At 37.2% G+C, this 27,803-nt stretch overlaps 1 protein-coding gene across 2 annotated transcripts in view; it reads left to right on the plus strand.

The window, feature by feature from the left end:
• The window catches only part of ZFAND3 (zinc finger AN1-type containing 3), a 152,894-nt gene that overhangs the window by 112,147 nt on the left and 12,944 nt on the right, over positions 1-27,803 (plus strand). For both annotated transcript variants that reach the window (XM_049833818.1, XM_049833819.1), the window contains one exon: positions 12,414-12,584. In XM_049833818.1, coding sequence (XP_049689775.1) covers positions 12,414-12,584 — 171 coding nt within the window. The remainder of the gene's footprint in view (positions 1-12,413; positions 12,585-27,803) is intronic.

Raw genomic sequence — 27,803 nt, forward strand, 5'->3', positions numbered from 1 at the left:
GTTTGTTAAAAAGTCAGCTATAGCTGTGATGATCCTTGCCTCTGAGTTACAAAAACTTCAGCTGTTCCTGGGAACGTTTTTAAGAGCTTGTTAGCACACATTAATATTCACAAAAAAGTCTTTCTTGATCTTTTATCTATCACAGTCTAGCACATTTCTGTGCTAGACATCTAAATAATTTCTTTACTAAACCATAGTGAAAGAAAATGCCTTGAAATTTAGCCTGTACTTGCTTTAATCTAAAAATAAGTTTTGCAAGCATCTTCATAGTTCATACATTAATCACTCATGCTGTTTACTTCTGAAGAGAATTTTCTTCTGAGTAGTGGAAAAAATACAACATTCAGAAATGAAAAGGTGTGCAGCAGCATGACAACATGTGAGAATAGTGACTCCTATCCTTGTCTATTCAGTACAGCCAGGATAAAATAAATAGATTATTTTTCTGTCATCTTATGATATTTGGACAGGAATACCTACATCTGCCTGTGTTAAAGTACACTAAACTGAGATGAATGGAAACTCATCCTTTTAGTAGTCAGTATTTCTTTGAAATTAACTTTCAAACTTACTGGTTCCCAGGTGTTTCTTTCCTTTGTATTGTTCATAAAGTGAGGAAGCTAGATAGTTGAAGTGGCCAAAGGGACAAAAAATGTAATGTGACTGGAGTGCCTATTTCACATGCTATATAGATGAATTAGAAATTCTTACAAACAGTGTTTTGAAGGTGCTTATAAAATGTGCAAGTAATTCTTATTTAGGAATAACTCCTTTTTCTCATCAATCTGTTGAAGTCATTCATGAAAGCATTGCTGGCCTTAAGAAATAAGACAAAATTACTGTTATGGAATAGGATAAATAGATGAATATGCTCATTTACATGTTTATTAATGTTTCCCATTTTAGAATATTGTGTTCCCCCAAACTGTACTAAGATTAATTCTCTGAAGAGCATGTAAGGCAGTTGTATATGATCTCCATGTTACTAATGCATCCTTTCTAAAGACAACAGGAAGACCTCAGTAACAGAGGATTGCTGTTTTCCCATTGTGTGATATATCAGTGTAGCTTTGCAGTTAGCTACCTTGTGCAGAAAGTGAGATTCAGTGTATGCTAGTGTGAGTGGCAGAAATGCGTCCCAATTGAATAAGATTTTGGTTATACAGGGGTGGATAGGTTATGAGAAACAAGCTTTTCCTCCCTTGTGAGGAGGAAAAAACTAGCCAGTACAATAGAATTAAAAAATAATCAAAATGTGTATGTGGATGGGGAATAAGGGTCTCTTGGACTGTATAACCTCCCAGCAGGTGCTGAGACAAACACCACTGTGTACCTTGTAATACTCCCAACTCTGACATCTGACCAATGTTGTCAGTTCATTCAGAGTCTTAAGTTTTCAAGTCCAGCATGCTAATAGATAATGTTTTCCAGGTACTTAAAACTGTTACTTCTACTACCTTTATTTATCCTCTTAAATCACCCAAATTCACCTTTTATCCTTTGTGCTGTTTGGGTGTGTCCTTGAACCTTCCTCTTTCATTCTTACTTCACCAAATAACCTGTTTAAGACTTTTTTTGATTACTTGTAATTCCATTCCTCAGCTTTCACTTGTTTTTATCTCTTTTTGCTGCTCTTGATTCAAATTTTTCATCTGTTTTCATTTCCATATCGTGAATCCCATTATGAAAAAGACCACATTCAAAGTAGAACAAGTTTGAGGAAAAGGTGCTTAAGTCAAGAGGACAGGATGATCTTTTGAGAGGAGTTCACATTGAATTGTAAGCCAGTAGGAATTATTTCAAAAGTCAAATTAAAGGTAATACCAGATGACAGGAGAATAGTCTCTGGATTAGCTATGTTAGAAAGAGTATAGCCGGCAGATTGAGGGAGAAGTTTTTTGGGTTTTTTTGCCTCTAGTTGGCACTGGAACAGGTACCCACAGAGACTGTGAAATCTTAGTCCTTGAAAATTTTTGAACATGGACTGGACCAGGCCCTGAGCAACCTGATCCAGCTTTGATGTTTACTCTGCATCAAGCAGGAGGCTGGACTAGGTGACCCCCAGAAATCCCTTCCAACCTAATTCTTTCAGTGATGCTAACAGAAAACAAATATGATCTGAGGGATTAAAGGTATTTAGTCTAACCTCAATAGCATTCATAGCACCTAATGAGAGCTGAGGCAGGTAGGCTCTAGAAGTACAGGTGAGCATTTAGTGCCTCAAGCATTGCAGAGAAGAGCCAGGAGAGAGACTTTTGGAAAGGTGAGAGAGTTGGGATGGTCAATGCAAAGCAAAGAGCTGGGAGAACAGCCCTTGCAGTAGGGTTCTCAGTGGCCATGAGCAGGATAAGCAAAGTGAGCTTTGGTAAAAAAGATACTCTCCTGTCCTGAAAAAAACGTGTGCTGCTGCCCTTATTGCTTTCTCACCACTTTTTCTCTATGGTCCGATAGGTGTTTTTCAGTCTAGTTGGTGACATTCTTGCCAAATGCAAAATTGCATGTTTTTAAGATTATTATCTTTCAAAATTCAGGTATGACCACATCTTTGTATTAAAGTCTTAGGGAACTATGATTTGTCCTTGAATTTGTTGAAACAGAAGACTAAATATATTATTCTTTATATATATTTTGATAAAAATTAAACAACTTTACATTGAATATTTTTTTTGTGGTTTCATGCCATGTTTAGTTTTCAGAACTATCAGAATCTCTGTGATGAGTTAACTGACTTTTGACAGGAGGTACATAGTTATTATTAGAGAATATACATCTATTAAGCTTACTTGGCATTACGCTCCCAACAGCTCTGAATTCCTTGTTCAATTACCAGCACCCACCCACACACTGCTAGAAAGCTATTCCCAAATAACAAAATTGCAGCTCATAGTTTTAAACAAACTGCATTTCCATTAATTTGAAGGGCAAAGAAATCAGGCTTACGTGTCTTGCATTTCCCATCTACAACCCTGTCCTAAAACCTAATAAAAATAAATATTGGAGCAGGATTGAGGAAGCTTAAGAGTTTGCTTTAATTTCGATTCGGCTTGCCCAATAGCAAGACAATATGGAGAACGTTGGAAAGAATAGCTGAGATCATTAACTTCAAAATCTGTGAGGAAGTCTGCTCTCGTCAGCCTGAAGAATTGAACTGATTTTACCTCAGTGTGTTGCAGTCAGCACCTTGATCTGATCTGTACAGATCAGACAACTTTCCTACTGATATGCTTTAGCAAATGAGACAGCTTTTTATTGTTTTAAATTTGTTATTTTATTGCACTGGAGGTTTTGTTGTTGTTGGGGTTTTTTTGTTTGTTGGGGGTTTTTTTAAACAAGTTCGGCATTAAATAACTAGTCTGAAATACATTTTAAAACATATAGCTACTTACAGTTGTCTTTTTTTTTTTTTTTTTTTTTACTATCTTAAATTAAAACACATGTAACATGCAGGGAGCTAGTCTATGATCCTCTTACTGCTGTACTTTCTGATGGAAGGGCAGCACCCCAAAGGTTTCATCTGACTTGAAGGCCTCTATTCTGACTAATGATTTCAGTGAGCATCAGACAGCTTTTAAGTACAAGTTTTCACTGTTTTCCATTTAGATATTAATTTTCATAAGGTCCTTAAAAATATATGGAAGTAATTTAGAGTCTCTTGGAAGTGTGCTTAAGCCTGTTGAGTATACACAGGGGAAAGTGTATCTTCCTACAAAGTGAGGGTTTTATAAATATTTGTATGTTCACTGAATGGTCGTGCAAACAAGTTACCTCTTTTTCCTATTCCTGTTCCAAATTATTTTCCATAACATAAATTTCAGAGAATAACTAACGAGACCAACGTCTTGGGGCAAAAGAGGGTTGAAAAAGAGCTTCACGTAAGATACAGGACAGTGCATGTACTGTTGCATCCTCCAAGTTTCATTGATCTGTTCTACCTCTCCCTTTGTGTAGATGTGGTCTTTGGTTCAGGTTAGTGTAGATGCTTCCCAAATATCTCCTTTCAAAACAGTAAGAACTGCCTAGTAAACCAGTCTGACTTCTGATGTGTTGTAGACAGCAATTGGGTATACAGAAATTCTCTTCTATGCCAGGGCTGGTTCGTTTTTTCCCTGCAAAAATTGCTAGAAAAACACAATCAAAATATAAACTGATTTTAAGCTTTATTTAAAGTAACTGGATCAAAACCAAGTGTATTTTGAAGATAGATTAGCTGTACATTTCAGAACCTACTCTTACTGCGTTCAGTAAAATTTTTAGCAAAATAGAAGAGCTCTTAGTTTTTTTCCTTAACATTAATCAGTTACAGTCCTTGGAATTATGGTCTCTTATTGCAAGATTTCTGTTGGTAATGGCATCACTGAGGTTCTGCAGTTAATGACAAATAATAATTTTGAAAGATTTTTGAAAATATATATATTTTTTCACTGCTAGCAGGCAGTTCTTTGCAATTCCTCTTCTGAATCTGTGTCTTGGCCTTGGAAAACCCTCATTACACCAGTGGGGGGAAGGGTGGACTAAGAAAAACTCAAGTGTATGAATGAAAAATAACAGAAGAAGTAGTTTCTATATAGAACTGGTTTTAGGCCATTAGTTTGAAGAATTACTGTCCTGAATACTGTATACCATCTGATTGATGAGGACATAACTGGAATATGCTACTAGGATTTTGAAGCAGAGCAGCACCACTTATTTATTCACTCTTGAGCCGACTAGCGAATATGCAATATTTATAGCATTATCTATTCTTGTTAATCTAATATTTGAGAATTTCACAAAGCATAAGAGGGCTCTCATTAAAGTCAGCAAAAACAAAACTATGATATTGCTGAATGCTTTTAAATTCCCTTTTTATCAGAACCAGTGTAAGTTTATTTGTATGTGTTTGCACATACATATTCACATATGTAAATATACATATTTTAATACTAGAAAGCAGTCTTCAGGTGCTGTGGAGTGACCAGAATGTTCATGATTTGCCTTCATAACTTTTTCATCATGCATATTCCCATGTTACAGCTTTTTTCTTTCTTCTTGTGTTTCAGTTGTTCCATTTAGCTATCTGTATTTGTGCATTATTCCTTCACTTGGTAATCCTGTTCTGATTGTTCAGGCCACTTATGATATCATTTGTTCTCCAACTTTAACTGTCACCAGAATCTGCCTTTGTCCCTCTCCCAACCTTAACCCTATGCTGCTAAAATACGTAATTTAATAACGAGAAAATAAGTTCAAATTGACACCTGTAAAATATATTTTTTTTTAAAGTAGTGAGTTTAGTGTTGTGGTCTTTTTTCTCTTCTAGCCTTTTCCAGGTTCATTCTTTATAATAATCTGAATATATGAAGGGCTTGAGATGCTGTTTGTCAGCTATTAAAAAAAAAAAAAACAAAACAAAAACAACAAAAAAACACCACCCAAACCAGCTTCCCTTAAAATCCCTAGAATAGAATCAAACTTCTATACTGCATAAATTGCCCCCAGTAATCAAGATGACGGGAATTCGGTCTCATGACTGCACACACTAGCAGTCGCTATCTGTGTATGATTTTACTGTCAGCAGCTGTTTTGAAACCCATTCTTCAGCTGTTTACCCTTGTAGCAGGAGATGGACAGCAAGCACCAGGCCAAGTGCTCAGCAGGACTGTTGTCCTGGTTTCAGCTGGGATAGAGTTAACTGTCTTCCTAGTAGCTGGTACAGTGCTATGTTTTGAGTTCAGTATGTGAAGAATGTTGATAACACTGATGTTTTCACTTGTTGCTAAGTAGTGTTTAGACTAAAGTCAAGGATTTTTCAGCTTCTCATGCCCAGCCAGGGCACAAGAAGTTGGCACAGGACACAACCAGGGCACCTGACCCAAACTGGCCAACGGTGTATTCCATACTATGGGACGTCCCATCTAGTTTAGGAACTGGGAAGTGGGGGGCAGGGAATCACCGCTCAGGGACTGGCAGGGTGTCTGTCGGCGGGTGGTGAGCAATTGCCCTGCGCATCATTCGTACATTCCAATCCTTTTATTACTACTGTTGTCATTTTATTAGTGTTATCATTATCATTATTAGTTTCTTCTTTTCTGTTCTATTAAACTGTTCTTATCTCAACCCACGAGTTTTACTTCTTTTTCCCGATTTTCTCCCCCATCCCACTGGATGGAGGGGAGTGAGTGAGCGGCTGCATGGTGCTTAGTTGCTGGCTGGGGTTAAACCACGACAACTGTCCAGCCTGTTGTCTCTTCACAGACTCATCTGTTGTAGGCTCTGGAGATTTACAGGCTTGGCCCATTGGTGTAATTCAGGAAAGGAACCCCATTCACCTAGTTTTCTAAATAAACAAGGCCCTTCTTTCAGTCAGCAGCAACAGGGGTGGCCATTGCTTTAGGAAATGTTTCAACTAATTGAAGTGCCCTAAGTTAATCCATCAAAGGAACTGTACAGTACAGGTGTCTGAATGCATTTAAATATGTACTTGTTTGAATCAATTGGGTATATAAGTAAAAATGTTTGGGAAATAAATGAACATTTCCATTAACTAAAGACATGCTGACATCAGAGAGTAAAGAGGGGAGTAATGCAAGAATTTAACTATAAAACAGATGTAGTATAGGAGCCTAAATATGAGATGAAAACTAATTAGCTTTTCACTTAATTTAGAAGTTATGAAATTTATTGACAAGAAAGGATAATAGACATTTTCGCACTTTTTCTAATTATAACTTGGCTAAAATGCATGCAGTAGCCTATGTAGTTCACTTTGTCATACAATTTTCAACATGCATTTAATTAATCTGGGTTACTAGCACTAGATTAGTCTCTTCTGTTTCATTAGAGATGGTAGTTAATAGCCTCATTAAGTTACACTGCAGCACAGTATACTTCCTTTTTGACGGGTGATAGTACTGACAATACAGGTTTAGAGGAAAACAAACAAAAATGTGAGAGGTAGGAAGGAATTGGTATATAAATTATTATTTTTTTTTTCCCCATCCATGAATGTTAGAATTACAGAATGGCTGAGGGTGGAAGGGGCCTCTGGAGATCATCTCGTCCAACCTCCTTGCACAAGAACAGGGTCACCTAGAGCAGGCCATGATGTCAGGTTTTGAGCACCTCTGAGGATGGACACCTCCACATCCCCCCCTGGGCAACCTGTGCCAGTGTTGGGTCTCCCCTACAGTAAAAAAAGTGTTTTCTTATGTGTAAGTGGAATGTCACTAGAATTATATGGTTACATATGGTTATGCCTCCCACATTTTCCTGAAATCATATGCCAGCAGTAATATATGCATTAATACTCAATTCACACACACACACACATATATATATAAAAAATTTTAACTAGAGTGCGCTACATTTTGAAGTTTGATGATAAGAAACACAAATCAGGTTGACACACGTAAACCACTGGGGGTGGGGGGCAACTGCCTGGTTTCCTAAGGAAATAAGGCCCCCATAGTTTGTCCCGCAATAACATCTGAATCACTTGGATTATTTTAATCAAATTTCACAAAGGTATTAAGGTCTTGAACAATAATCTGACATGCAGGTTTTATGAAAACAGGCAGCTTAATGCTTGGAGAGGGTACATGTGTGACACAAGGCAACACAGTGTCCCTCTCTGAAGTAATCTGTAGCTGTGGCTGGCAGCCCCTCCACTTCAGCACACGTTGCTTTAGGGAGGGTGACTGGTGGCCAGGGGACCCACCTTGTGCTTCCAAAGAGGTGTGTGCTTAGGTTTCTGACACAGCTTTGAGATGCAGTCATGATTGCGTGAGAGGACAAGATGTTCATCCTGATGTAAATATCAGAGTTTCAAAATAACTGTTTCCACAGCATTATACAGCAACAGGGAGGAACTGAGGTGGTCGCAGTTGTCAAACTTGGCTCATAAGATGTTAATCTTGAATTTCTGTCTCTTTTGGAACAACTATGTTAATTTTACGTTCATTTGAAGTAGAGGAGATGATTTTAAGTGATGATTATGGTAAATGTGATAAGAAAGGTTTATAAAGAGGCAGTTTCATCTAGATTAAGTTTCTAATGCATGGTCAACATGCCAGGGAATTAATCCCTCATCTAAAAATGAAATAATGACGGGGGAAAAAAAAAACAAAACCGCCCTAGATACTGGCAACAAGATATTGCTCAAACTTTAGTTAATTCCTGTCATGTAGTTATTGTCAGTGACCATGCAAGTTTCTTCATGGACAGAGGTTTTAACAGCTCAAGCTCCTTTTACAGTAGTTTCAGAGGAGATGGCAGTGATGTTTGAGGGTTCATTTAATTATTCGCTCTTACTGGTGTTTGCACAGGCAGCTGAGATCATAAATGTCAGTCTGTCAGTGTGATGGGTTCTTTATGAAAAGAAAAAAAACCTGAATGCCTCAAAAGCTGTCTTCAAACCAGAGATTAAACAGATCATCTCATTCTTGAAGTAAGCAGCAGCAGAGGAGGGCTCCTCTTCCTCTTATCCCCCTACTCTCTCATCCCTTCCTTCCTTCCTTCTTCCTTTCCTGTTACCTTTTCTCATCCCACATCTCTGCTGGGCTTAGAGCTTCCCACCCTCTCCCCAAAATGCCATTGAAGAGCCATCATGATTGTTAGTGAAGCCATGTGCATACAGCCTGCAAACTCCTCCATGGCAGGAGAGTCAGAGAGTGGGATTCAGCTCTGACAGTCATAACACCATTTATTTGGAAAATTTTGAGGGGAGAACATGAGTAATGAAGAGAGAACAGTGACAGTGAGGAACAAATGTGAGTTTCTGTCCAAGACATAGTAGAATTTTTAAGAACAGTACTTTGCTTGTTGTTCCCAGACAAGCTTCCAGTTTCAGCCTTGCTCAGCTGAATTACTTCGTTTTCTCATTTCAAATAGGAGTTTGATATTTGAGTCACCACAATTAGAAGAATCTCCATTATCAGATACAGATTACAAGAATCCTTATTTCTTAAGTCTGAATTTAAGTTGTGATGGGAGAGTTTCAATGGCAGTTACTCTGCTGAGCAGTTTCTTTGTAAAATTTTGGGGATGTCTCATCTCTATTGTTTTTCTTCATTTTTACACAAAAGTTTTATGACTTTCGACATCTGCAGGTAAAAGGAAAGCATTCTTTTCTTTTTTCTCCTCAGACTGGGTATTTGTTGGTTTAGGTGTAATGCTAAAATGCAAGCTGCATGTGGAAAATGTTTCTTAAAAGCAAAGCAAGAAGTAATTGTTGTTGCACAAACCATCCTTCTAAAGAAAGTCACTGTCGGTCACTGGCTGAAAGAATCCTCTTCTCTGTAGCCATTTTTTATTAATAGTTCACACTGAGAATTTACTCTTGAGTCTAGTTACAGTATTTCACCCTGTTCCTAGGGGTTTTTTTCTGCAATCCGGATAGTAAAGCTATGCGTGACAATTTCCTTTTGCTATCAGATCTCTGAAGTTTAATGTTGCAATATTGCAGGTGCTGGAAGATCTATTTTGTGTCCTGTATTGCTTGTGTCAGTATCGTGGAAGGCAACATGGTCTGGAAGAAATGCATGCAGGGCTGGATCCAAAAGTTCTGATTTCTGATCTGTGCTTTCTCCTCGCTCTTTGTACTTGCCCATGAGAAGATGTAAGCATGTGTACTATTGGTCCGTTTTGTAATGAGTATTAGCTTGGGCTTGCCTGTTCAAGGTGCTGTGCAATCAGTGATCAGATAGCTGGTCCTGTCCTTGAGCGTCAGGCCAAGTTTACCTCAGTGTTAACGCTGTTTAATTTATGGCAAAAAGATATGCGTTGTAAAAGATGAGATACCTAAATTTTCATTTCTATCATCTTAACCAACTTATGTTAATATTCAGTTAGTTATTACCAATTAACAGGAAATGTATAATTAAATATTTTAGTTACAGGACTACTAGCCTGACTCGGGGTAGCTATTTTTCTCATTAAGACACATGGCTTCATTAACTGATTAGACACTGTTTGACTCATAAACATGAATCCCTTATTTGGACTTTATTATAAGCAGACCACTATGGTTTCCATTGGCTTAATTCAGAATGCCAAATTTGCTTCTGAGAACTACCAGAATGGCTTATGCTTCCAGAAGCAAAGATGTGTGGGAGGTAGCCATTTCAAAATAGCCATGTATCTGTTTCTCTGAGTAGTGATTAACTACAAATCACGTAGTTCCCCATCTTTGGCAATAAGGTGGGCTGGAAGAGGTTTTTACTGAGTCAGCCAGGTTACAGACATAAGCTGCCTGTTGAAGGGTGCACCCTGCTACGTTGAAAGCTAGCCTACTCCTCTAGGCACTCTGAAAACAAGTGTCCGTATGACAGGACTGTTGCCTTGGAGTATGAGTCGGGATCTCTATTCAGAGAGTCGGGTGGTCCATTCAGAGGATCTTCCTCTTGGATCATCTTCTGCAGAGATTTAAGACAGGACTAGTTGTTCCATAACTGTATTAATGCATTACGCACTCCTTTCTTTTCCTTGTCAAGACTCCTGCACAGCCAAGCATGCAGAGTTGGAGTACATTACGTACTGAATATTAGTTTAGGCCTAATAGATGTATTTTGTAAGGTGTAAGTTGTAATCTATTACATTGATCAAGAAGAAGGCTATATCAAGGCACACATCAGATAAAACTATTGCAGCTTAATAAGAACTTATCACCTGTATACTGTGCAGAAAGCAGTTCACTTTTGTATGAAATGTGAGATGAAGAGACTTTGTACTTATTGTAAAGCCGGGCACATTTTCAGCATATCTTAAGAGCAGTATGACAGAAATAAAGTAGACCCAAGTGAGGCAACTTGTGTATTTGTAATGGCTGTAATGTTGGAGTCCAACAAAGGGAGAAACACTGAGACAAGGCCTGAAACACAGGTAAGAAGAAGGTGTTAGTTTATACGGCATGTGAGGAACCAGGGAAAGTTAATAGAGCATACCTGTCGGGAAAGGCTAACAGGTATTCCTAGTCTGACTTCATTAGACATTTGCTCAAGGAAGGTCATGATGTTGATAAGCAGTGGATCAGATAAGATATTGAAATAACAAGGGTATGGACAATGTTTTAGCCATGGCAGGCAGTTATCTTTTCCTGGCTAATCCAGGACAGTTAACACAAAGTAGACATGTTTTCCATAAGCACAGGACACCATGCAATGGAAACTTAAAATAAAGGTAAAACCATGTTCAACAGGCTATCATCCTGCCAAAAGGATATAGTTCTCTTGTCATTTTTTTGGATTAATGTCCTTTCAAAATGGATTTAACTGAACTAATGCTTTGTTTTTGTCTTGATCACCATCTTGCACTAGAATGCTGACTGACTGCAGTAATGGCTTTCAGCAGTTAGTTTCCTTGCAACACTATTACAGGCAATTAAATTTTTAGTACAGTTTGGATTAAATTTATTTGCAGCTTCTATTAAAAAGAAATACAGAACTGATTCCACTATGCACAGGTCTGGGAAGGGAAAATGTCTTTTCCAGCCTGACCTGACTCAGATTGCAGTGTGGCAGATCTGCTGAAATCCACTACCTCTGACATGCCAAAAAAATAAGGCTTGGGCATCCCATGTTCCAGTTAGTAATGTGCATTTCATACGCTACTCCAAAGCCCTGGTCAGTATACACTCCCTTTAAAAAAAAAAAAAAACAACAAAAAGGCACTACCCTACCTGAAGTAACACTGTCCTGAACTTTAACTTCTTAAGGCTTTCCACACACTATTTTCTTTGAAGCTGAAATTCATAAAGTTATTAATGCAAATAGTATTCTGACTAAATTCTTTTAAAATGGCTGAGCACTTTGAATTTATAGCATGCATGTACAGGTTAGGCTTATTCTGTTCAGGGTTGTAATGTTGGTGTATACTAATTTAGATTTAAATTGTTATCCATGTAGAAAGAGAGGGAAGCTTGGTATGGTGCTTTCATGTACCTCCTTCAGTCATAAGAGATATAATTTACATGCTGTGCCTTAAAAATCTCCCTCCTGCCCAGGGAGGAAATAGCTTGAACACGCATTCAGTTGTTTTTCGTCAGCAGCCTACTTCAGTTAGTTTGTGCAGGGAGAATGAAGAAGGTGCACAGGAGAAACTAAATGAGATGACAGATGAAGCCTGCAATTGTTTAGGATGGTGTGCACTCTACATGTATATCTATATGACCCAGCCATGGCTGGAAGGAAGCTAATCAGTTCATTTTATATTCAGTATTGCCAGCAGGAGGGGTTCTTCTAGAGAACAAAGATAATTTGTCCTTTACTTGATGCTCATTTTGATTGTTAAGAAAATGTGTATATGCAACAGAACGGGAAGTATCATGCTGCTTGGTAGTGACCCCATCTGAAAGCAATATACCTTCAATCTGCCCAAAGGGATGCCTCAGCAACGAAGTCCTAATATTTTTCCTAAAATACTTGTTGTGAATACAACAGATTCACAGTCGGAGACTGAGGCTTCTCCTGTGAAGCGGCCACGGCTACTGGATGGCAGTAACGACAGGCCTGAAGAAACCAGTCGATCCAAACAGAAGAGTAGACGCCGATGCTTCCAGTGCCAAACAAAACTGGAGCTAGTACAGCAGGAACTGGGATCATGTCGCTGTGGTGAGTACTGTTTGTCAGTAGTGTCTGGCTTTCTAATGCAGCTGTGCTCAGATCCGTAACACAGGTGGAAATAGAGAACACTTGCATTTTTTAATCTTTCAAAGATACTTTAAACAGAAGCTATAGCTTTGACTGGTAGCGAAAAGTTATAATTAGTTCCTGTCTAATTTCCCCTTTAAAACTTTGGCCTTGATGTACTGCCTTGTCTCAAGAGATCTCAAATGTTAATGAATTTAGCTTCAGAAGTCCCTGTAAGGCAGGATAGCATCATACCCACTTGACAGGAGAAGAAACACAAAGAACATCAGTAAATATGCAAAGATGACAAGTTTTTTACAGAGCTTAAAGGAACATAGGTCAGCATCTACGTTACACATTTTATAATTACATTATTATTAAAAAGTTAAAACGAAAAAAACCTCTAACTGAAAATGTTTTCATTCTCACAGTTAGCTGTTGGGGGTTAAAACTTGTTGTTCACCATACACTTAAAATCATCCAACCTGGCTTTTCTGAATTTGATGACACTCTTCAGCTAATTGAATTGAGGATGATAATCTCATTCAGACAGCTAATTTGGGGTTTCATATTACATGCAAATAATCTTTCTGAAATAATAACTAATGTGACTAGATTCCAGAGGAGATGCTCTCTCCTTCATGCGACAGTGGTGTTCATAACTGGTTTAAATGTGCTCGTCAGACCCAGTGATAATGAACATGGTAGTTTTACCTGTTAATTATTTTTTCATATAATCAGATCTTGAAAGCTTACACTTGTGCTTTCTGAACATGCTTGTATTGATACATTTGGAGAAGTTTGTTTAGTTACTTCATTGTGTCTCAGCAGGGGGATAATTTCCAAAGGATTTGCATAGACAATATGAATTGCACCTGTGAAATGTAGAATATTGTATTAAAATGTTTCCTGGATGAAGGCATATCCTTCTGCGCAGCAGTGGGGAGAGAAAGGATTGGCTAAGCTAGTTACAAAGGCCCAGTTAATGAATTCTTTATTGAATACCAAATATCAAGTGAAGAGAGGCAATAGAAATCCACAAAGATTCCATGTTACCCTTTGTTTCTTTCTTCAGCGTCTATCTGTCTTCAGCCTTTAGAGGTCACTGTTGTGTTTTGCTCTTTTGGACATGAGACAGGCTTTGTTTCAGATAGTGGAGCACTGCCATAGAGCTAACGTACGTTATCTGTGAAGCCACCAAACATGAAGTCAAAAGCTGTAATGGTGAAATTCGTGTTACAGAAATCATGTGTCTGGATACTTGCAGTAAGATTTATATCAAACTGAACAAATGCAGCGCTATCAATGACGCCGTTTGTTATGGCTCTTTCTGCTCAGCACGGTAGAGGCAGGAGTTCCTGCTCTTGGTCTGCTGCTGTCACATATCAAATGACTGAGGCTGCTCACAGGTACCTGACTGAAATAGAAGAATCTTCCCTAATACTGGGAGGATGAGAGTTTTACAAGTTGAGGGAGAATTGGAGAAAAGATGACTTAGTGATTATGTGATATCATTAATCTTTCCTGCATTCTGCAAAATTGGAGCTATGTAAGGGCAATGAACTCAAAAGCAACTTCTTAAAAGTCTTTCTGTTGATTAGTAATGTTTTTAAAATTATAAAATAAGACATCTTTTTTTCCTTAAACTGGATGACAAATATATCTAGTTGGTTCCTCTCAAGTTTTCTTGACATAGTTCCATAATTCAACATTGTCGCAATATAAGCATTACATGAATTATTCTTTAAATTGTTTCTACTGGATATATCCGGCTTTATGGAAATACTTCTGTTAAACTTCATAAAATGTGTTAATAAAAACGTGAATATGAAACAAAAAATTCTGAGTTCCTCAGCAATAAGTGAGGAAATGAAAATTTGCATTCCTACATTACATATTACATCCTGTATAGTTTAAAGGATGAATAGTAAACTTTTCTATTCCACACATTTAATGAGAGGAGTGGGAGGCAGGAGTCTACTTCCATGTTTACAACATGGCTGAAAAGACTGGAGATCTTTGGTTTATCTGTGTAGCTATAATACTTCATTAATACTGTATTCAGTACTTGTGTTATCTATAATGAAATGCTGTCGTTATGTGAAAGTAGGCATAGCCTGCACTACTTACTTTTGATAGTAATATTAATAAGAAGCAAACAAAACCCTACCACTGAGCAACATGGATCATCTCAGCTTCACATCACCTGAACTGCTTTACCAATACTCATCAGCATGTAGCTTTTGTCACTTTCAAAGAAGCTGCCTTAGAAACCATTCTCACTAACTTTGTTTTACTATCTGTAAAATTAGGTTGCCTTTAGGTCATGAATGACAAGCCAGATCAAAAACCCTGGGGAGTGAGTGATGGGAAATGGAACAGAGTGAATATGTTAAAAATCTCATTCATTTAAAATGTTTTCTAAATCCATATGTGATCAGGTTATCCTTTTTGTCATAATGTGAAGCACAGGTAATGATGCATGTTTAACTGGAACTTTTGGAAATATAATCAACTGGTGTAAAGTAAGCATGTATATTCTTTGAAAGTAATGGTCAAGGTAGAACATTGTTTGATCTGGACTTTGGACCACTGCTATTAAACTCATTGGCATCTTAATCCTTAACTGAAGCAATGGGAAAAAAAGGTGGGGAAAAAAATAAACTTTAAACATTAAAGAAATTCTGATGATCAGAATCAATAAAAAGGCAGACAGGATCTTTAGAATGACAAATGCATATGTTTGCCTGGATGCAAGGAAAAAGGATTAGCCACATAAATACTATGTTCTAAAGCTGCTGTTAAAATCCAAATTAACTCTTTAAGACTCCACAGAACAGCAATTTTACTGTTTGCTGTTACACACCATCTTGTATTAATGTTAAAATTATTGGAAATCATCTCCTCTTTTGCTGATGTGTCCTGGCGACTCTTCCAGTGAGATTTTGTGAGACACAGTGGAAAGAAAAATCTATACATACTGGACAATGTTTTAATATAGACATACCTGCAGATATTAATCCAGCATAACTGGGACTTGTCCAATGGGACACAACTTTTTTAAAAAGGGCCAGAGAAAGTGGGCTGCTGCTTTACACCTAAGTAAGGCTTTATACCACATTCTGAGATCTTTGGGAAACTGCTGCATTGGCTCTACTGTCTCCTCTAAGACCTACCCAGAGAAAGGTGATGCTGCTGAGCTCGTTCCCTTGACACTACATGGAATTTTAGATGGATTTGACAGTGCTGCAGGGCTTTGCCCTGAAGAAAAACCATTCACTAGTGAGAAGGGAGTTCCAGTAAGGGTTCTTCAAATTCAAACACAACATTTTTCAGCTGTAGGAAGATTTGTTTATTTTCATACACACATACTCTCAAGATCTTTTTTCATTCTGTTATTAACTGCTGACAAGAAATTCGCATCTCATAAATAATGCTTAAGAGCCATTGCTATATAAATTGAATGTGTTATGAATTGTGATGGGCCTTTTTGTAGTGTTCTGTTCCTGGAGCAGGAAGAACAGAGGATGTAATTTTCATTAATTTCTAATGAGGTGCCAATTAAAGGCAAGGAAGGAACTCAGAAGGGAAGAGTCACAGAGCTCCCCTGAATCCTGTACCCTGGGGCTGTCAAATGAGCATGCTGCCAAGCCTCCTCTGAAAGTTCCAATAAATTACAAACTCGTCCAGAGCACACACAGACAAATTCGCCTTCCCTTTGATGTTCAAAAGAGCAATTTGTAAGACGAGTTCTGAGCCTTTTCACAGAGCGAACTGGGGGAAGTGATAGGAATTGTTAATTTCTGATGCACTTTGCAAGCTTCGGTGAGAAAGAGAAGTTTTAAAATGCATTCTCATTTTATGCCTCTCTGACTGGATAACATTTAAATCAACACTACTAGAACAAAACCAGCTTCCTGTGAAACATTTCTAGATGACAGTTACACTAGGCATGTTTTCCAGACAGCTATGTTCTCTAGATTTGGGTGGGCCTTTAATAGTTTAGAGTCTTATGATGGATAACGATTGTATTGAAATAATGTATTTATTTAATATTAGGTTTAGTAAGCAGTTAAATCATCAGGAATTACAGGAATTGTTTTCTTCAAGTTACATTCTATTGTAGCATTTTTGCTGGAAGTGTAAGCAGTCCGAAATCAATCGCCAATGATCCTTGATCTGAAAATTAAGTTGTCAGTTCAGTGATGTGATAAGCAAGTGGTTATCACAGACTTGCTTTAAAACTAGGGGCAGCAAATTTGTGAGTGAAAGTACCTATATAACACAGAGTTCTGGAAATGTATTTTGGAAAAAGGCAGTTTGATTATTTGCAAATTACACTACAAATATATGGGTCTTGTCTTAATTACTTGACTAGAGATATATCGCTACTAAATAGAGTTGTGTATGTTTTTAAAAGATACTGAGCTGTAAACTTCTAAGCCATAGAAATTATTTGCACAGAAAGCTTAGCTTAATTTTATGGCAGAGGCTTAGAATTTCACAGCAAAAAGTAGTTCTGGTGTCACTTGCTGCATAAAGCCAACACACAGAAGTCTGCGGTGGTCTTTAGTATTGTTGGAATTGTGCGAGACGTACGAGGATATTCTAGATGATCAGTAAAGGACTTTCACCTCTGTCATGTTAGATCCAGTCCTAGTCAGCAATTAAAGAAGAATTAGTACAGTGTACTAGCTCTTCAGCAGCTTTTGTGTAGAATGGTTTGCTATTTGTAGGCCACATCCTAGCGGACACATCTGCAGCTCAGGCTCCACCTATCCAGAACTCTGGGGAGTTAATAGGGTGGCCAAGACAATGAGCCCTGGAAAGTAAGCTTGTCTTTAGATTCCAGCTGCAGTGCCTTAGAGAGATGTTGCTGATTTATTTGTGTAGTTCTCAGATAGGAATCTCAAATTTTTTGTGTTCTTTGGCCAGAGTAGATGCTTAACAGGATGGGAAGATGCTGAAACCTTCTAGTTTGATCAGACTGTATTAAAAAATAACTGCTCAGTTGTGGTGCAATCTGATCAAACAGTTGTTAGCAGTATTTCTTGCCTGTGTGGACAGAAAAGATTTTCTTGGGGTTTTACTGGTCTAGATTGTGTTGTAACAAGTTATAATTTCCCAGAACGTGGACGGACTTGAGTGATTACATATTCAGTGCTGCTCTTGATGGAGACTTTAGTAACTACTAACTTCAGGCATGGGTGAAGGCAAAATGCGTTGTTTTGCAATTTTTATTTGTGGGATGTTGGCAAGGATTGGTGTTTGTCTGTTTCTTGATTTGAAGGGATGCACATTCACAAGTGGCCTCTATGGCATTACGACTTTGAGTCAGGAAATGATAGCTTTGCTGGTTAGCTAGCATGCTGCCTTGCTGTGCTAAGCACGTAGAATGAGGGCATAGCACCTTGTTGGAGCACACCACAGACTGCTCCTTTATAAGGGCATAACTTTCCTTCCTAATTAGTTAGGAACTTTATGTGGATATAACTTTATAGATCATTGTCCACTGCTCACTGTGGTAGAGATGTAACTACTGAAGTATGTCTCTAGAAAGAGGACACAGATTTTAGTCTTTGCAGTATACAGTGCGCTGGGTGTCTTGGAGATGGTGCTGAATGTGACTTTAATGCAAACTGGATGAATGCCATGTTAAATTTTTGTTAGAAGTTAGTGAAATGCCTCATCAAGATGTGATCAAAATGGGTAAGATTGTCTTAATAAAATGGTTCTAGTTCTAAAAAGTTTCACAGCAAGCTGCTTGCTAGAGTTTAGCAACATGGAAAATCAACATGTCTGAATAGTTGATAATTCAATTTGTATCTGACAACTTTGTAGCTTGTTTCTTGCAAGGTTAATGCATAAAAACACTTAAGATTCTGCATTCTTTGCTTAGATTAGAGGAGAGAACAGGAAGAACAGAAAATTAAGAAAAGAGGCCATAGTAGTACAAGATGTACAAGTTGCATAGCATAGTTGGCTCGGGTGACAAATTCATTCATATAGGAAAATGAAAGAAAGATAAATTAGAAACTGGACTGTGAAAGAGTATAAAATACAGAGGAAAGCAACAAACTATTTCAGTAATATTAGTATTACTTGCCTAGAGGGGAAAAAACATGTAAGTCAATGTTTAACTACATTGAAAACAAACAAAAAATAGGGGCAATGGGACAGGCAATTATAAATGCCTATTAAGTAGATGAAAGGAATCACTGACAGAAGCAGAGGTACTCTGATTATTAAAATACGAGAAAAAACTTAGTTAAGACAGCTCATCAAATAACGTTTGTCCAAAAAATGCATGTGAAGTCTTCAGATTAATTTCTATACAGGTATCAGTGGACCACCTTCCTTTGTATGTGAACAGTGATTGTGAGGGAAGTTATTCATGGGAAAAACCTACAAATTTGAGAAGGCATTTGAAAAAAAAAGTAGCTCAAAGGAAAGCTGACCTTAAGGTGATGAGGGAATAAACCCATGGGGTACACGTTTATCTTGCACTAGAACAATATTAAAAACAAACTGGCATTATATCTCTTACAAAATATCCTACATCCTAAACCAACTCCTGACTTAAGTCTGGTGCATTCTAAAGATAATTCGGTGCTTGGCAAATTATACATATATATATATATATACACACACACACACACACACATAAATGTTAACAATGGAAAGGACTTTAAAACATTAATGAGTAAATGCAGATTAAAGGATGTCCAACCATTATGAGAAAGCATTATAAACAAGTTGTAAAAAATCTGTAATCTTGGCAGGGACAGGAACAAAACTTTTAAAAAATATTTGGCAAACTTGCCTTCTAAACAGTTTCAGAAACTTGTCTCATATTATGTACATATATGCATGAATATATATATACACACACAAACACATAAGCATAGTTAATAAGTACAAAAAAGAGAGTTCTGGTATTTTGCTATGCTTATATTTCCACATCCCTGTTTTTAATTTAGTTCTATATAAATCTGTAATAACCTGGTGGAATTTTTTTCTTGGGATTATTTAAAAGTGTCTGTTGCTTTATTTCTGTTTTGGTCATCTGCTAATTAGATGGGTAAGAGGAAGAAAAGAACAGACTCATATCAAGCACTGAGGATTTCTGTTAGCCATCAGAAGTAAAATGTGTCCACACAGAGGACTGTACCTTTTTTACAGATACTGTGGCAGCAAGTCTCACTGTTATTCAATAATAAAACAGGTGGAAAAAAACAGCTGCAGATTCTTAACTTGTATAACAGAGCTGCTCATTCATAAACACAGGAGATGAGGCACTTGTTCGGATTGTGCAAGAATAAATTTGGAATGATTTGATTTACTCAGTTAATTTAGAAATTATCTTCAAAAGGACAGGAAGAAAGAAATAAACTTGAATAGATAAGCAAAAAAAAGCTTTGACAACTTTCTCATCTTTGTACAAAAGTAGTCCAACATATATTGAAACTAAAGTTTCTCTTAAAACACAGTAAAATATTAAATCATGGTTCCATTTCCATGGAACCTTTTTCTGTGGAGAAGAATTTCTAATGGCACTGGTAAATTCACTTTCTAGATGGATAAGTTTTATCTGTTACAAACCAAAGTGGCTTAAGAACGTTATTATGTATTGGTATAACATGTACTTCCACTGATTAAAATTAAATATGTGCACTGCTTCTGGAGATTGAGTCAACCGGTTCAATAAGAAGTGTTAAAGGAAAAATAGATCTTATTAGTAACTGGTTAACATAATATAATTCTGGCAAGTCTTCCTGCCAGGACTTAAGATGTACCATATTCAGATGTCTTCTGTTGACTGTTCTCCTAAGATAGTTGCTCCCAGAACAGTACTTTTGCGTCAGCCATTCCAGTAATGCCATCTTAGCTTACATTACTGCAAGTATTTAAAAAAAAAAAAAAAGAAAGAAAAACTATTGAAGTTTGAAATCAAACTCATAGGGGTTTTTTGTTTTGTTTTATTTTACAAAGATGTTATCCCAAGACTGCAATGTAATTGATAGGGAATAGGAGCTGTTAACTAATGTTGGTCTCTGAGTAATACATATTCTGAAAATCCTGGAAATTAAACAGTTAAAAGCAGTTGACAAATTGGTGTATCATGGGTTCCAAGGATAGGACCCAGAAAAACACTTTAATGTCTAGGCTTTAGAGAAGCTGTCCACAGCTTTAAAGGTGTAAATGGAGTTCATGGTCTCCTTATAATTGGGAATCATGAAATACAGTTTGAAAAGGCTCTAGTATATTCCCCCAGCTTGTTCAACTAATGTGGGTTTCTTACAGCTTGTGCTGATTTTGATTTCTTCCACCACGCAACAGGCAACTCTCTTGATTTAGTAATGTATACTGAGCCTGTTAGTTACCTTTCTATAGTCCCAATCAATACATGTAATTGAAATGGGTCAGTCGGTCTCTTAAGTCCTCGAGTTCTCCTTAAATAAAACAAGATAGCATGTTCCTTTTGAAAACAAACAAAAAAAAGAGGTTTTATTTTGACACTACTGATGCAGTAAGTCCTTCAGTATGTAACCTTCAGGTGTTTTTTGCATGGAAACTACAGTATGAGTCAAAAATAAGCATTTTGTTGGTGTGCCACATTAGGTCTCTTCTTCCATACATACCTGTACTGTGGTTACAGAAGAAAGAAGCATGTGCATAAAGTAAAAGATTATGCCATTTTTAATTGTCTTGTATGCACAAGAGATACATGGCCATGTGAACCTGAACAGCAAACTCTAGCTGAGGCTACCTTATTTCTAATTGCATCTCTTTCGGTACTTTCAGGTAAGTAATTTGCTCAGTTTTTGATTCATTTTTTTCTTATCAGAAGAATGAAGATAATAGCCACCTACCTGCCAGATGGTAAAGGAAACATTTTTGAAGGTTGAAATGCTCTACCTTTTCTAATCAAAATTCTTTCTTTACCATGTTCTTATTTATCCACAGTCTCACAGGCACATGATATAACTTCATCAGGACTGTGCACTTAGAAAGCTTCTGTTGGTTGGCAGCAGGCTGCAGCAGTCTGTTCTCAGAAGGAAAGATACTGCCTAGAAAGTGTCCGCCTCAAAGTGAATCAGTTTTGTCCATGTGTTAACAAATAGCTACGCACATAAGTACTGATTTTACTAATGTGCTTGATATTTGAAGTAAACACAGAAGGCCCAAAAATATGCTATAATCATCTGACAGATCCTGAAGGAACGTTACCAGCTAGTTCAACTGACCACAAAGTAAGGCTTAGGTAGGGAGGAAAGATGCCCAGTGAATTTTGTTGGTGAAAATCTAAATTCTTCATAGGAAGAAGTGGGGAGAAAACATCACAGCAACTGCTGCATCAGAGCTGGGAGGAGAAGGATATTGAAAGGAATTGTCAAAATTTGCCTTGAAAAGTTGGGATTCTTTCCAGGAACTAGAGGGTTTTTTCCCCTTACAAACTAACTAAATAAAATATTACATAAAGGAAAATACTACCTATGGTCTTAAATTCCATATCTAAGTTATAAAAAAGTGTTAGAGCTAGGTACTGGGATTTGAGACTACCTGATTCTCTGCTAGAGTTCTCCACTAGGTTGCTGTGGGCCTTCTAAAGAAATGGCATAAAGATCAGTGTGCATCAGTTTTCACAAAAGTAAAAAGAATACTACTAGTCTGTGTCAGGGGCTTTTGATATTAAGTATTTCTAGCCTTGGAGGAAAGTTTCAAGAGCTGAAAAACTGTATTTATGGATATTCCAATCACTAAGGTATAGTATTTTCTTCACTAGGTTTTTCAAAGTAATACATTTATTTAACTATATCTTTGTATGTATTGAAATGAAAATGTTTACCTAGTGAGGCATTCACAGTAAATACTTCTGAGTTTCTGAAAATTGTTCAGATGCATGCATAAGTGGTGTACAGGGGGTTCTGCCGTATTCGGAACAGGCAGGAGCAGGGAATGTTGTATAACATTGGGTGTTGTTCACACCCAAAAAAAGGGAGAAGGGTGGAAGTGTACATTGCTCAAAGCATTTGTTTTTCTTTATGGTATAAATAGAGCTTCTTGAATGGAGCTCTATTTCCCTTTGGTTAGAAGAATTACTCGAAGTAGATTGCAAGAGGCTACAGGAATAGAATAGAAGACTTCCATGGAGCAGCATGTGTAATCTAAGAGACCCTGGACAGAGGTATAAATAGGGGATAAAGACATAAAAAAAATTTGATTTAGATTTCAAAGAAATAGAGCTGCTTCTCTCCAGTGATTTGGCCAGCAAGCCTAGCTGTTGTCAGACTGTGGATCAATATGGTGCAACCTCTAGAAAGCTATTTAAACCCAAGGCTTAAATAATATAATTCAGGAAATATACTGAAAGTGAAACCTGGAATCATATTCAGCATGTGATGATTTGAAGTCAATATACATGCAGGATCCAGGAGAACAGAATTAATACAACACATACAGTACGTTAGTATAGACCCTTTCATTTTTCATTCCAGTTCTTTATTAGTAGCCTCATCTTTCCTGCATTTTCATTGGGCTAAACAAGTTGATACACATACATTATTGAATCAATCAATATTGCTTGCTGTTTTCATTAAATTACTGGATACACTTTGGCTTTTAATTAAATCCTCAGCTTCTGGGAGAAATGTATTAGCTCAGGTGGGCTGGGTATAGAGAGAATTTTAGAAGTATTAATACTCATCTAGCTCTTTTGAAAATGTCAAACACTTTGCACAAGGCACTGCACTGATGCTAGGATAGCTGTCATCCGCCTGCCCTTCCTCAGGAGACTTTTTTTAAGACTTCGTACTACTCTCAAATCTAAATGTTTTGGGTAGGAAACAAATACTTCTTTATAGTCTGGTATAGCCTATGGAAAATCTAATTTTATAAGAGTACTACCATTTGCAATAGTGTTACCTATTATTATGTTTTACCTCCACTTTATTAGGTGTCTTGCTCTTGGACACTAGGATGCCTTTTTTGGCATAATTCTGCTTTTTTACTCCATATCCTCTTCTTTGGATTCATTCTCTCACATCCTACAGGATATAACCTTGTGAAACTAGGAATGATATGGGAGGTGCAGTGTTGTTTCAGTGTGTTCTCGGCCCTGCAAACATGAATGTTCCTTTTACAAGTGTAGTGGTGATATTAATTTCTCCTGAATATATCATTGCAAGATCACATGATTATTCAAAAAAGCAAACTCTCTTCACTTACCTAAAGTCTAAACTTTTAATTTTGAACCTAGCTTTTCCTCTCCCTCAAGTTAGTTGTACATTGGTGTTCTCTATCTGGCACTGCTGTTGATGCCACAAGTTGTTTGGAGTAAAATGGTTTATTTGCAAATTCTTTTGTTAAACTTCAACCATGTTTTCTTGCCTTTGTGCTTCATGTGGGATCATACCCCAGTTCTATAGACATTTCACAACAGTGGTAACCCACCATTTGTGCTAGCTGGTAAGTCAACTTGTACTGTTACAACTACTGCTTGTGCCTGACTGCTGTGGATTGCAACTTAGACAAAAAATTGAGGACGGTGTGTAATGCTGGAAGGGGAGCCTACAGATGAAATGTGTAGGTCAGTGACTTCTGAGGTATAAAGCAGTTTAGAAGCAAGTATTGATTGCATGCTGTATCCGTGGGAATAATCATGTATCTAAGTTGCTCCATTAGACTGTCTCCGATAGATGTTGGCCTCAACTCATGAATCCATAGAGGGGTGAAGAAGTTGTGATGTAGAAGTAGTTACTCTTATGTGCATGTGTTCTGTAGAGCAAGAAAAAATATTTGATCCAAACTAAAAGATTTAGTCACTCTTATTTTGTGGTACATGGCAGAACTGAGATACGATCCTGACTGAGTCCTGCAGTATTTAGTAAGACCTGACTCACAGCAAACTTTTTTTTTAATTGCAGTTCACTATTACAAAGCAGGTATGCTGTATTTATCACTTTGATTCATTGAGGATTCTTTGAAAATCAGAAATAATTTCCTGAACCTCAGTTCTGTTCCTGAAGATGCTCCCTGCTTCTTTGAAGTTGGTATCCACTAGAGCAAAAGCAGGACTTGAATCTAGCAGAGTGCCATATCTTAATTTTTCCCACTCCCAATACTGCCTTCAAAGAAACAGGAGGAAACTGTTTCTTCTGAATCATTCTTAGTTTCAAACTCAAGGAGTAGAATAGTGTCTTATTGTAGAACCTCCTTAAGAATTGTTGATTGAACACCCTAAAAAATCAGCATGTGCTCTGTCCTCAAGTGATATAAATTCTCTGTTCAAAATTTGTGTCACATTTAATGTAGGGAAAAATAGTTTGACAGCTTTCTGCGCAAGTAGTAAGATAAATAGGACAGTTAATTTGAAATTAGGACAAATTGGGATAAAAGACAGTTTGTTTGCGGAATCTCCACAGTGCAAAACCACATCTCTTGTGTGCTCCTTAAAGCAGCTTTCCAGGCTTATGATCTTCAAGAACATAGACAGAAGACACTTTGAAACACAGATTATACGTGACTGAACTTGGAAGTACAAAGTCTTTGCCTTGCAGTCTAAAGAATTCTTGCAGAATCTTTAACCGTACCTGTCCAGTGGCTGCTACAGGATTAAGATGGTGTCATCTTTCTTTTGCATACATCTTCCATTCATTTCATGGACAGTTTTTTTCACTAATAGCTTTTTTGTCTGTAATGCATGCTCATACATATTGCTTGACCCTCTTCATGGTAGATAGCAAAATAGAGCAAGAGAAGAAAAGGAAAAAAAAAAAATCATCTTTGGTCCCTTCTTTTCTCCTAAGCATAAACCGAGTAGTAGAAATACAAAATGAATCTGCAGCATCCTGTAAGCATACTGAGTCCCAGACATAAATTTTTATGTAGCATCACGGATGTCACAGAGCTGTGTGCTTCTAGCATGAAACCTGAGATTATGACTGACTTAAAAGCAGGATAGAAGTCCCAAGTGCATGTCCAGTCCCAGGGACAGATTGGCAGTTTAGAAGAAACATTCTAAGGTGTCTTATACCACCTCTTTTCTTTTCCTCTTTTTGATTAAGTTATTGGTCATTTTGGTAGTCGTAAGTATAGATGATCTATATAAAGAAGAAAATATTGAAAGGCAAGTTACAGTGACCATAGCAAATTATTAGAAAAATAAGTTGTTAAGATACGTACACTTTTTGCTGCTGTGTTTTTCTTGAATCTTGCAGCTGTGCTGTTTGTGAAGAAACATGGAATGGAAATGCCTTGAGAGGGCAAATTTTAAGATAATATTTAGAGACTTCTAACTGTCAGCACTTAAGAGGTTAACATTCCCCATCCACTCTTCTTGGAGTGGAAATGGTAGAAATGACTGCCTCAAGCTATATTTTGTGGAGTTTTAATAAATACATCTATTTGGTTAAAAAGCTTTACCATAATGTGTCTTGCTCCCTTTTCCCCTTGTGAAGGAAGGAATGACAAGATTCCTAGCCAAGTTATTCTGAACTACTTAGCACTTAATCAATGTCCATGACATCTTGCAAAACTGGGAAAGGGAAACAGGAGAATAATTTAGCTCACTTACTTCCAAAAGCTTGTTGATTAGCTTGTTGGGGTTTGGTTTGGTTTGGTTTTATGGAAAATGTCAGTAAAACTGAATGTTCCTTGAGTTGTGTAATGAAAGCTGACAATGCCAATGCAGAGCATTCCCCGCACAAGAGAGAGAAGAGATAATTAGAGTATATGAAAGAATGGAGCTGTCTAGAAGAAGAATAATACAAGGTACGTTCAGACTAGAATATTTTTATACTGTAAAATAGCTGTGCATATAAGCTGCTCTGGAAGTTTTGCTAGGCTGGATGATAGCACACTTTTATGCCCTTCCATTGCTGGATGTTCTTCTTAAGAAGAATAATCTCCAAAATACTAGGGGAGCAAGCTGGATTATATTGAAATCCAGAGAGCAATTGTTTTCTGAGGTACTCGATGTACAAGCCTTTAGGGTCTTGGTTGGTATCTTGGTAGCTATTTGTTTTACTCTTACATTCATTTCTTACCTATCTCACGTCTTGAAAAAAGAAAAAAATATTTCCCTCCTGCCCTTTTTTTTAATAGCTTTATTGTTAGCATCATTTACAACACATTAAGTCATCTTTCCAGTTGGAAGGGATGGGGGAGATGTGTAAACATTGTTTTGGGGATTACTAGACACTTTTGGTGAATGATGTCCAATTATTCTGAATGGTGCTGCAGCAGCATGTATCACTGCATGACCTAATCTTCTCTGCTGGTTAATCTGCCTGGTTTTGCGGTGTTGTATGATATGCTGTAGATACGTTCACGTCTTAAAGATATGTTAAAATCTGTTCTTGCACAAAAATCTGCATATAGACTCACACGTACCTTGTTAGATAATACACCTTTAGTAGAGAATTTTTGCAGCACATTCATCTCTTAAGGTTAAAAGGTATTTTTAAGTTCTGTTTGAACCTTTGTTGATTAGTATTTCAAATTAGCAAGAAAGGTAAAATTCCTTGTAAAGCACATGAAGAAGCCAAAGCACACAGGACAGAATTCTGGACAGGAATAAGTCTATGCCATTATTCAGACTACTTTTGAATAGGCTTCTTATAGGGGATCTATACAAACACAAGTTGTTTATTAAATAAAATTTGGAAGTGGCATAAGCTGCAAATTCTGACAGTTTTGAACTTATGCCTTTTGACTTGGGAATGAAAATGATAAATAGCAGTACTAGTGGGCAGGTATGATGATTTTAAGGTGTCAGAAGCTCTGGTTTTGTATGGCAATATTGACTTCACTTTCTTTCACCTACCAATGTGAGCTTCTTTGAATGAATCAGAAGGGGTCACTGTAGTATTGAAGGCTAAACTTTCAGAGCAGTTACTGCATGCAGTGAAAACATAAATGTCTACCTTGAACAATTAAGATGATTGATGGTACTTGGTAATGAAGGGCTTCCGTCTTTTCATGTCGGCAATGATATTTGAATGGCTTAGCTTTTAGAAACACAAAAATGTACCTCTACATAAGCGAAGTTCAGTTTTCTTCACTGGATGGAACTGCTGTATTAATCTTATGACACATTCACTGTATGGAAAAGTCCAAATATGTTCTCTATTCTTAAAAACCAGAAGTATGAATATACTGAATATCAGGGTAATTGTGGCAGCATGCAACTACTTTTTA

Source organism: Accipiter gentilis, chromosome 30 (genome assembly GCF_929443795.1).
Source record: "Accipiter gentilis chromosome 30, bAccGen1.1, whole genome shotgun sequence".
Taxonomy (NCBI): domain Eukaryota; kingdom Metazoa; phylum Chordata; class Aves; order Accipitriformes; family Accipitridae; genus Astur; species Astur gentilis.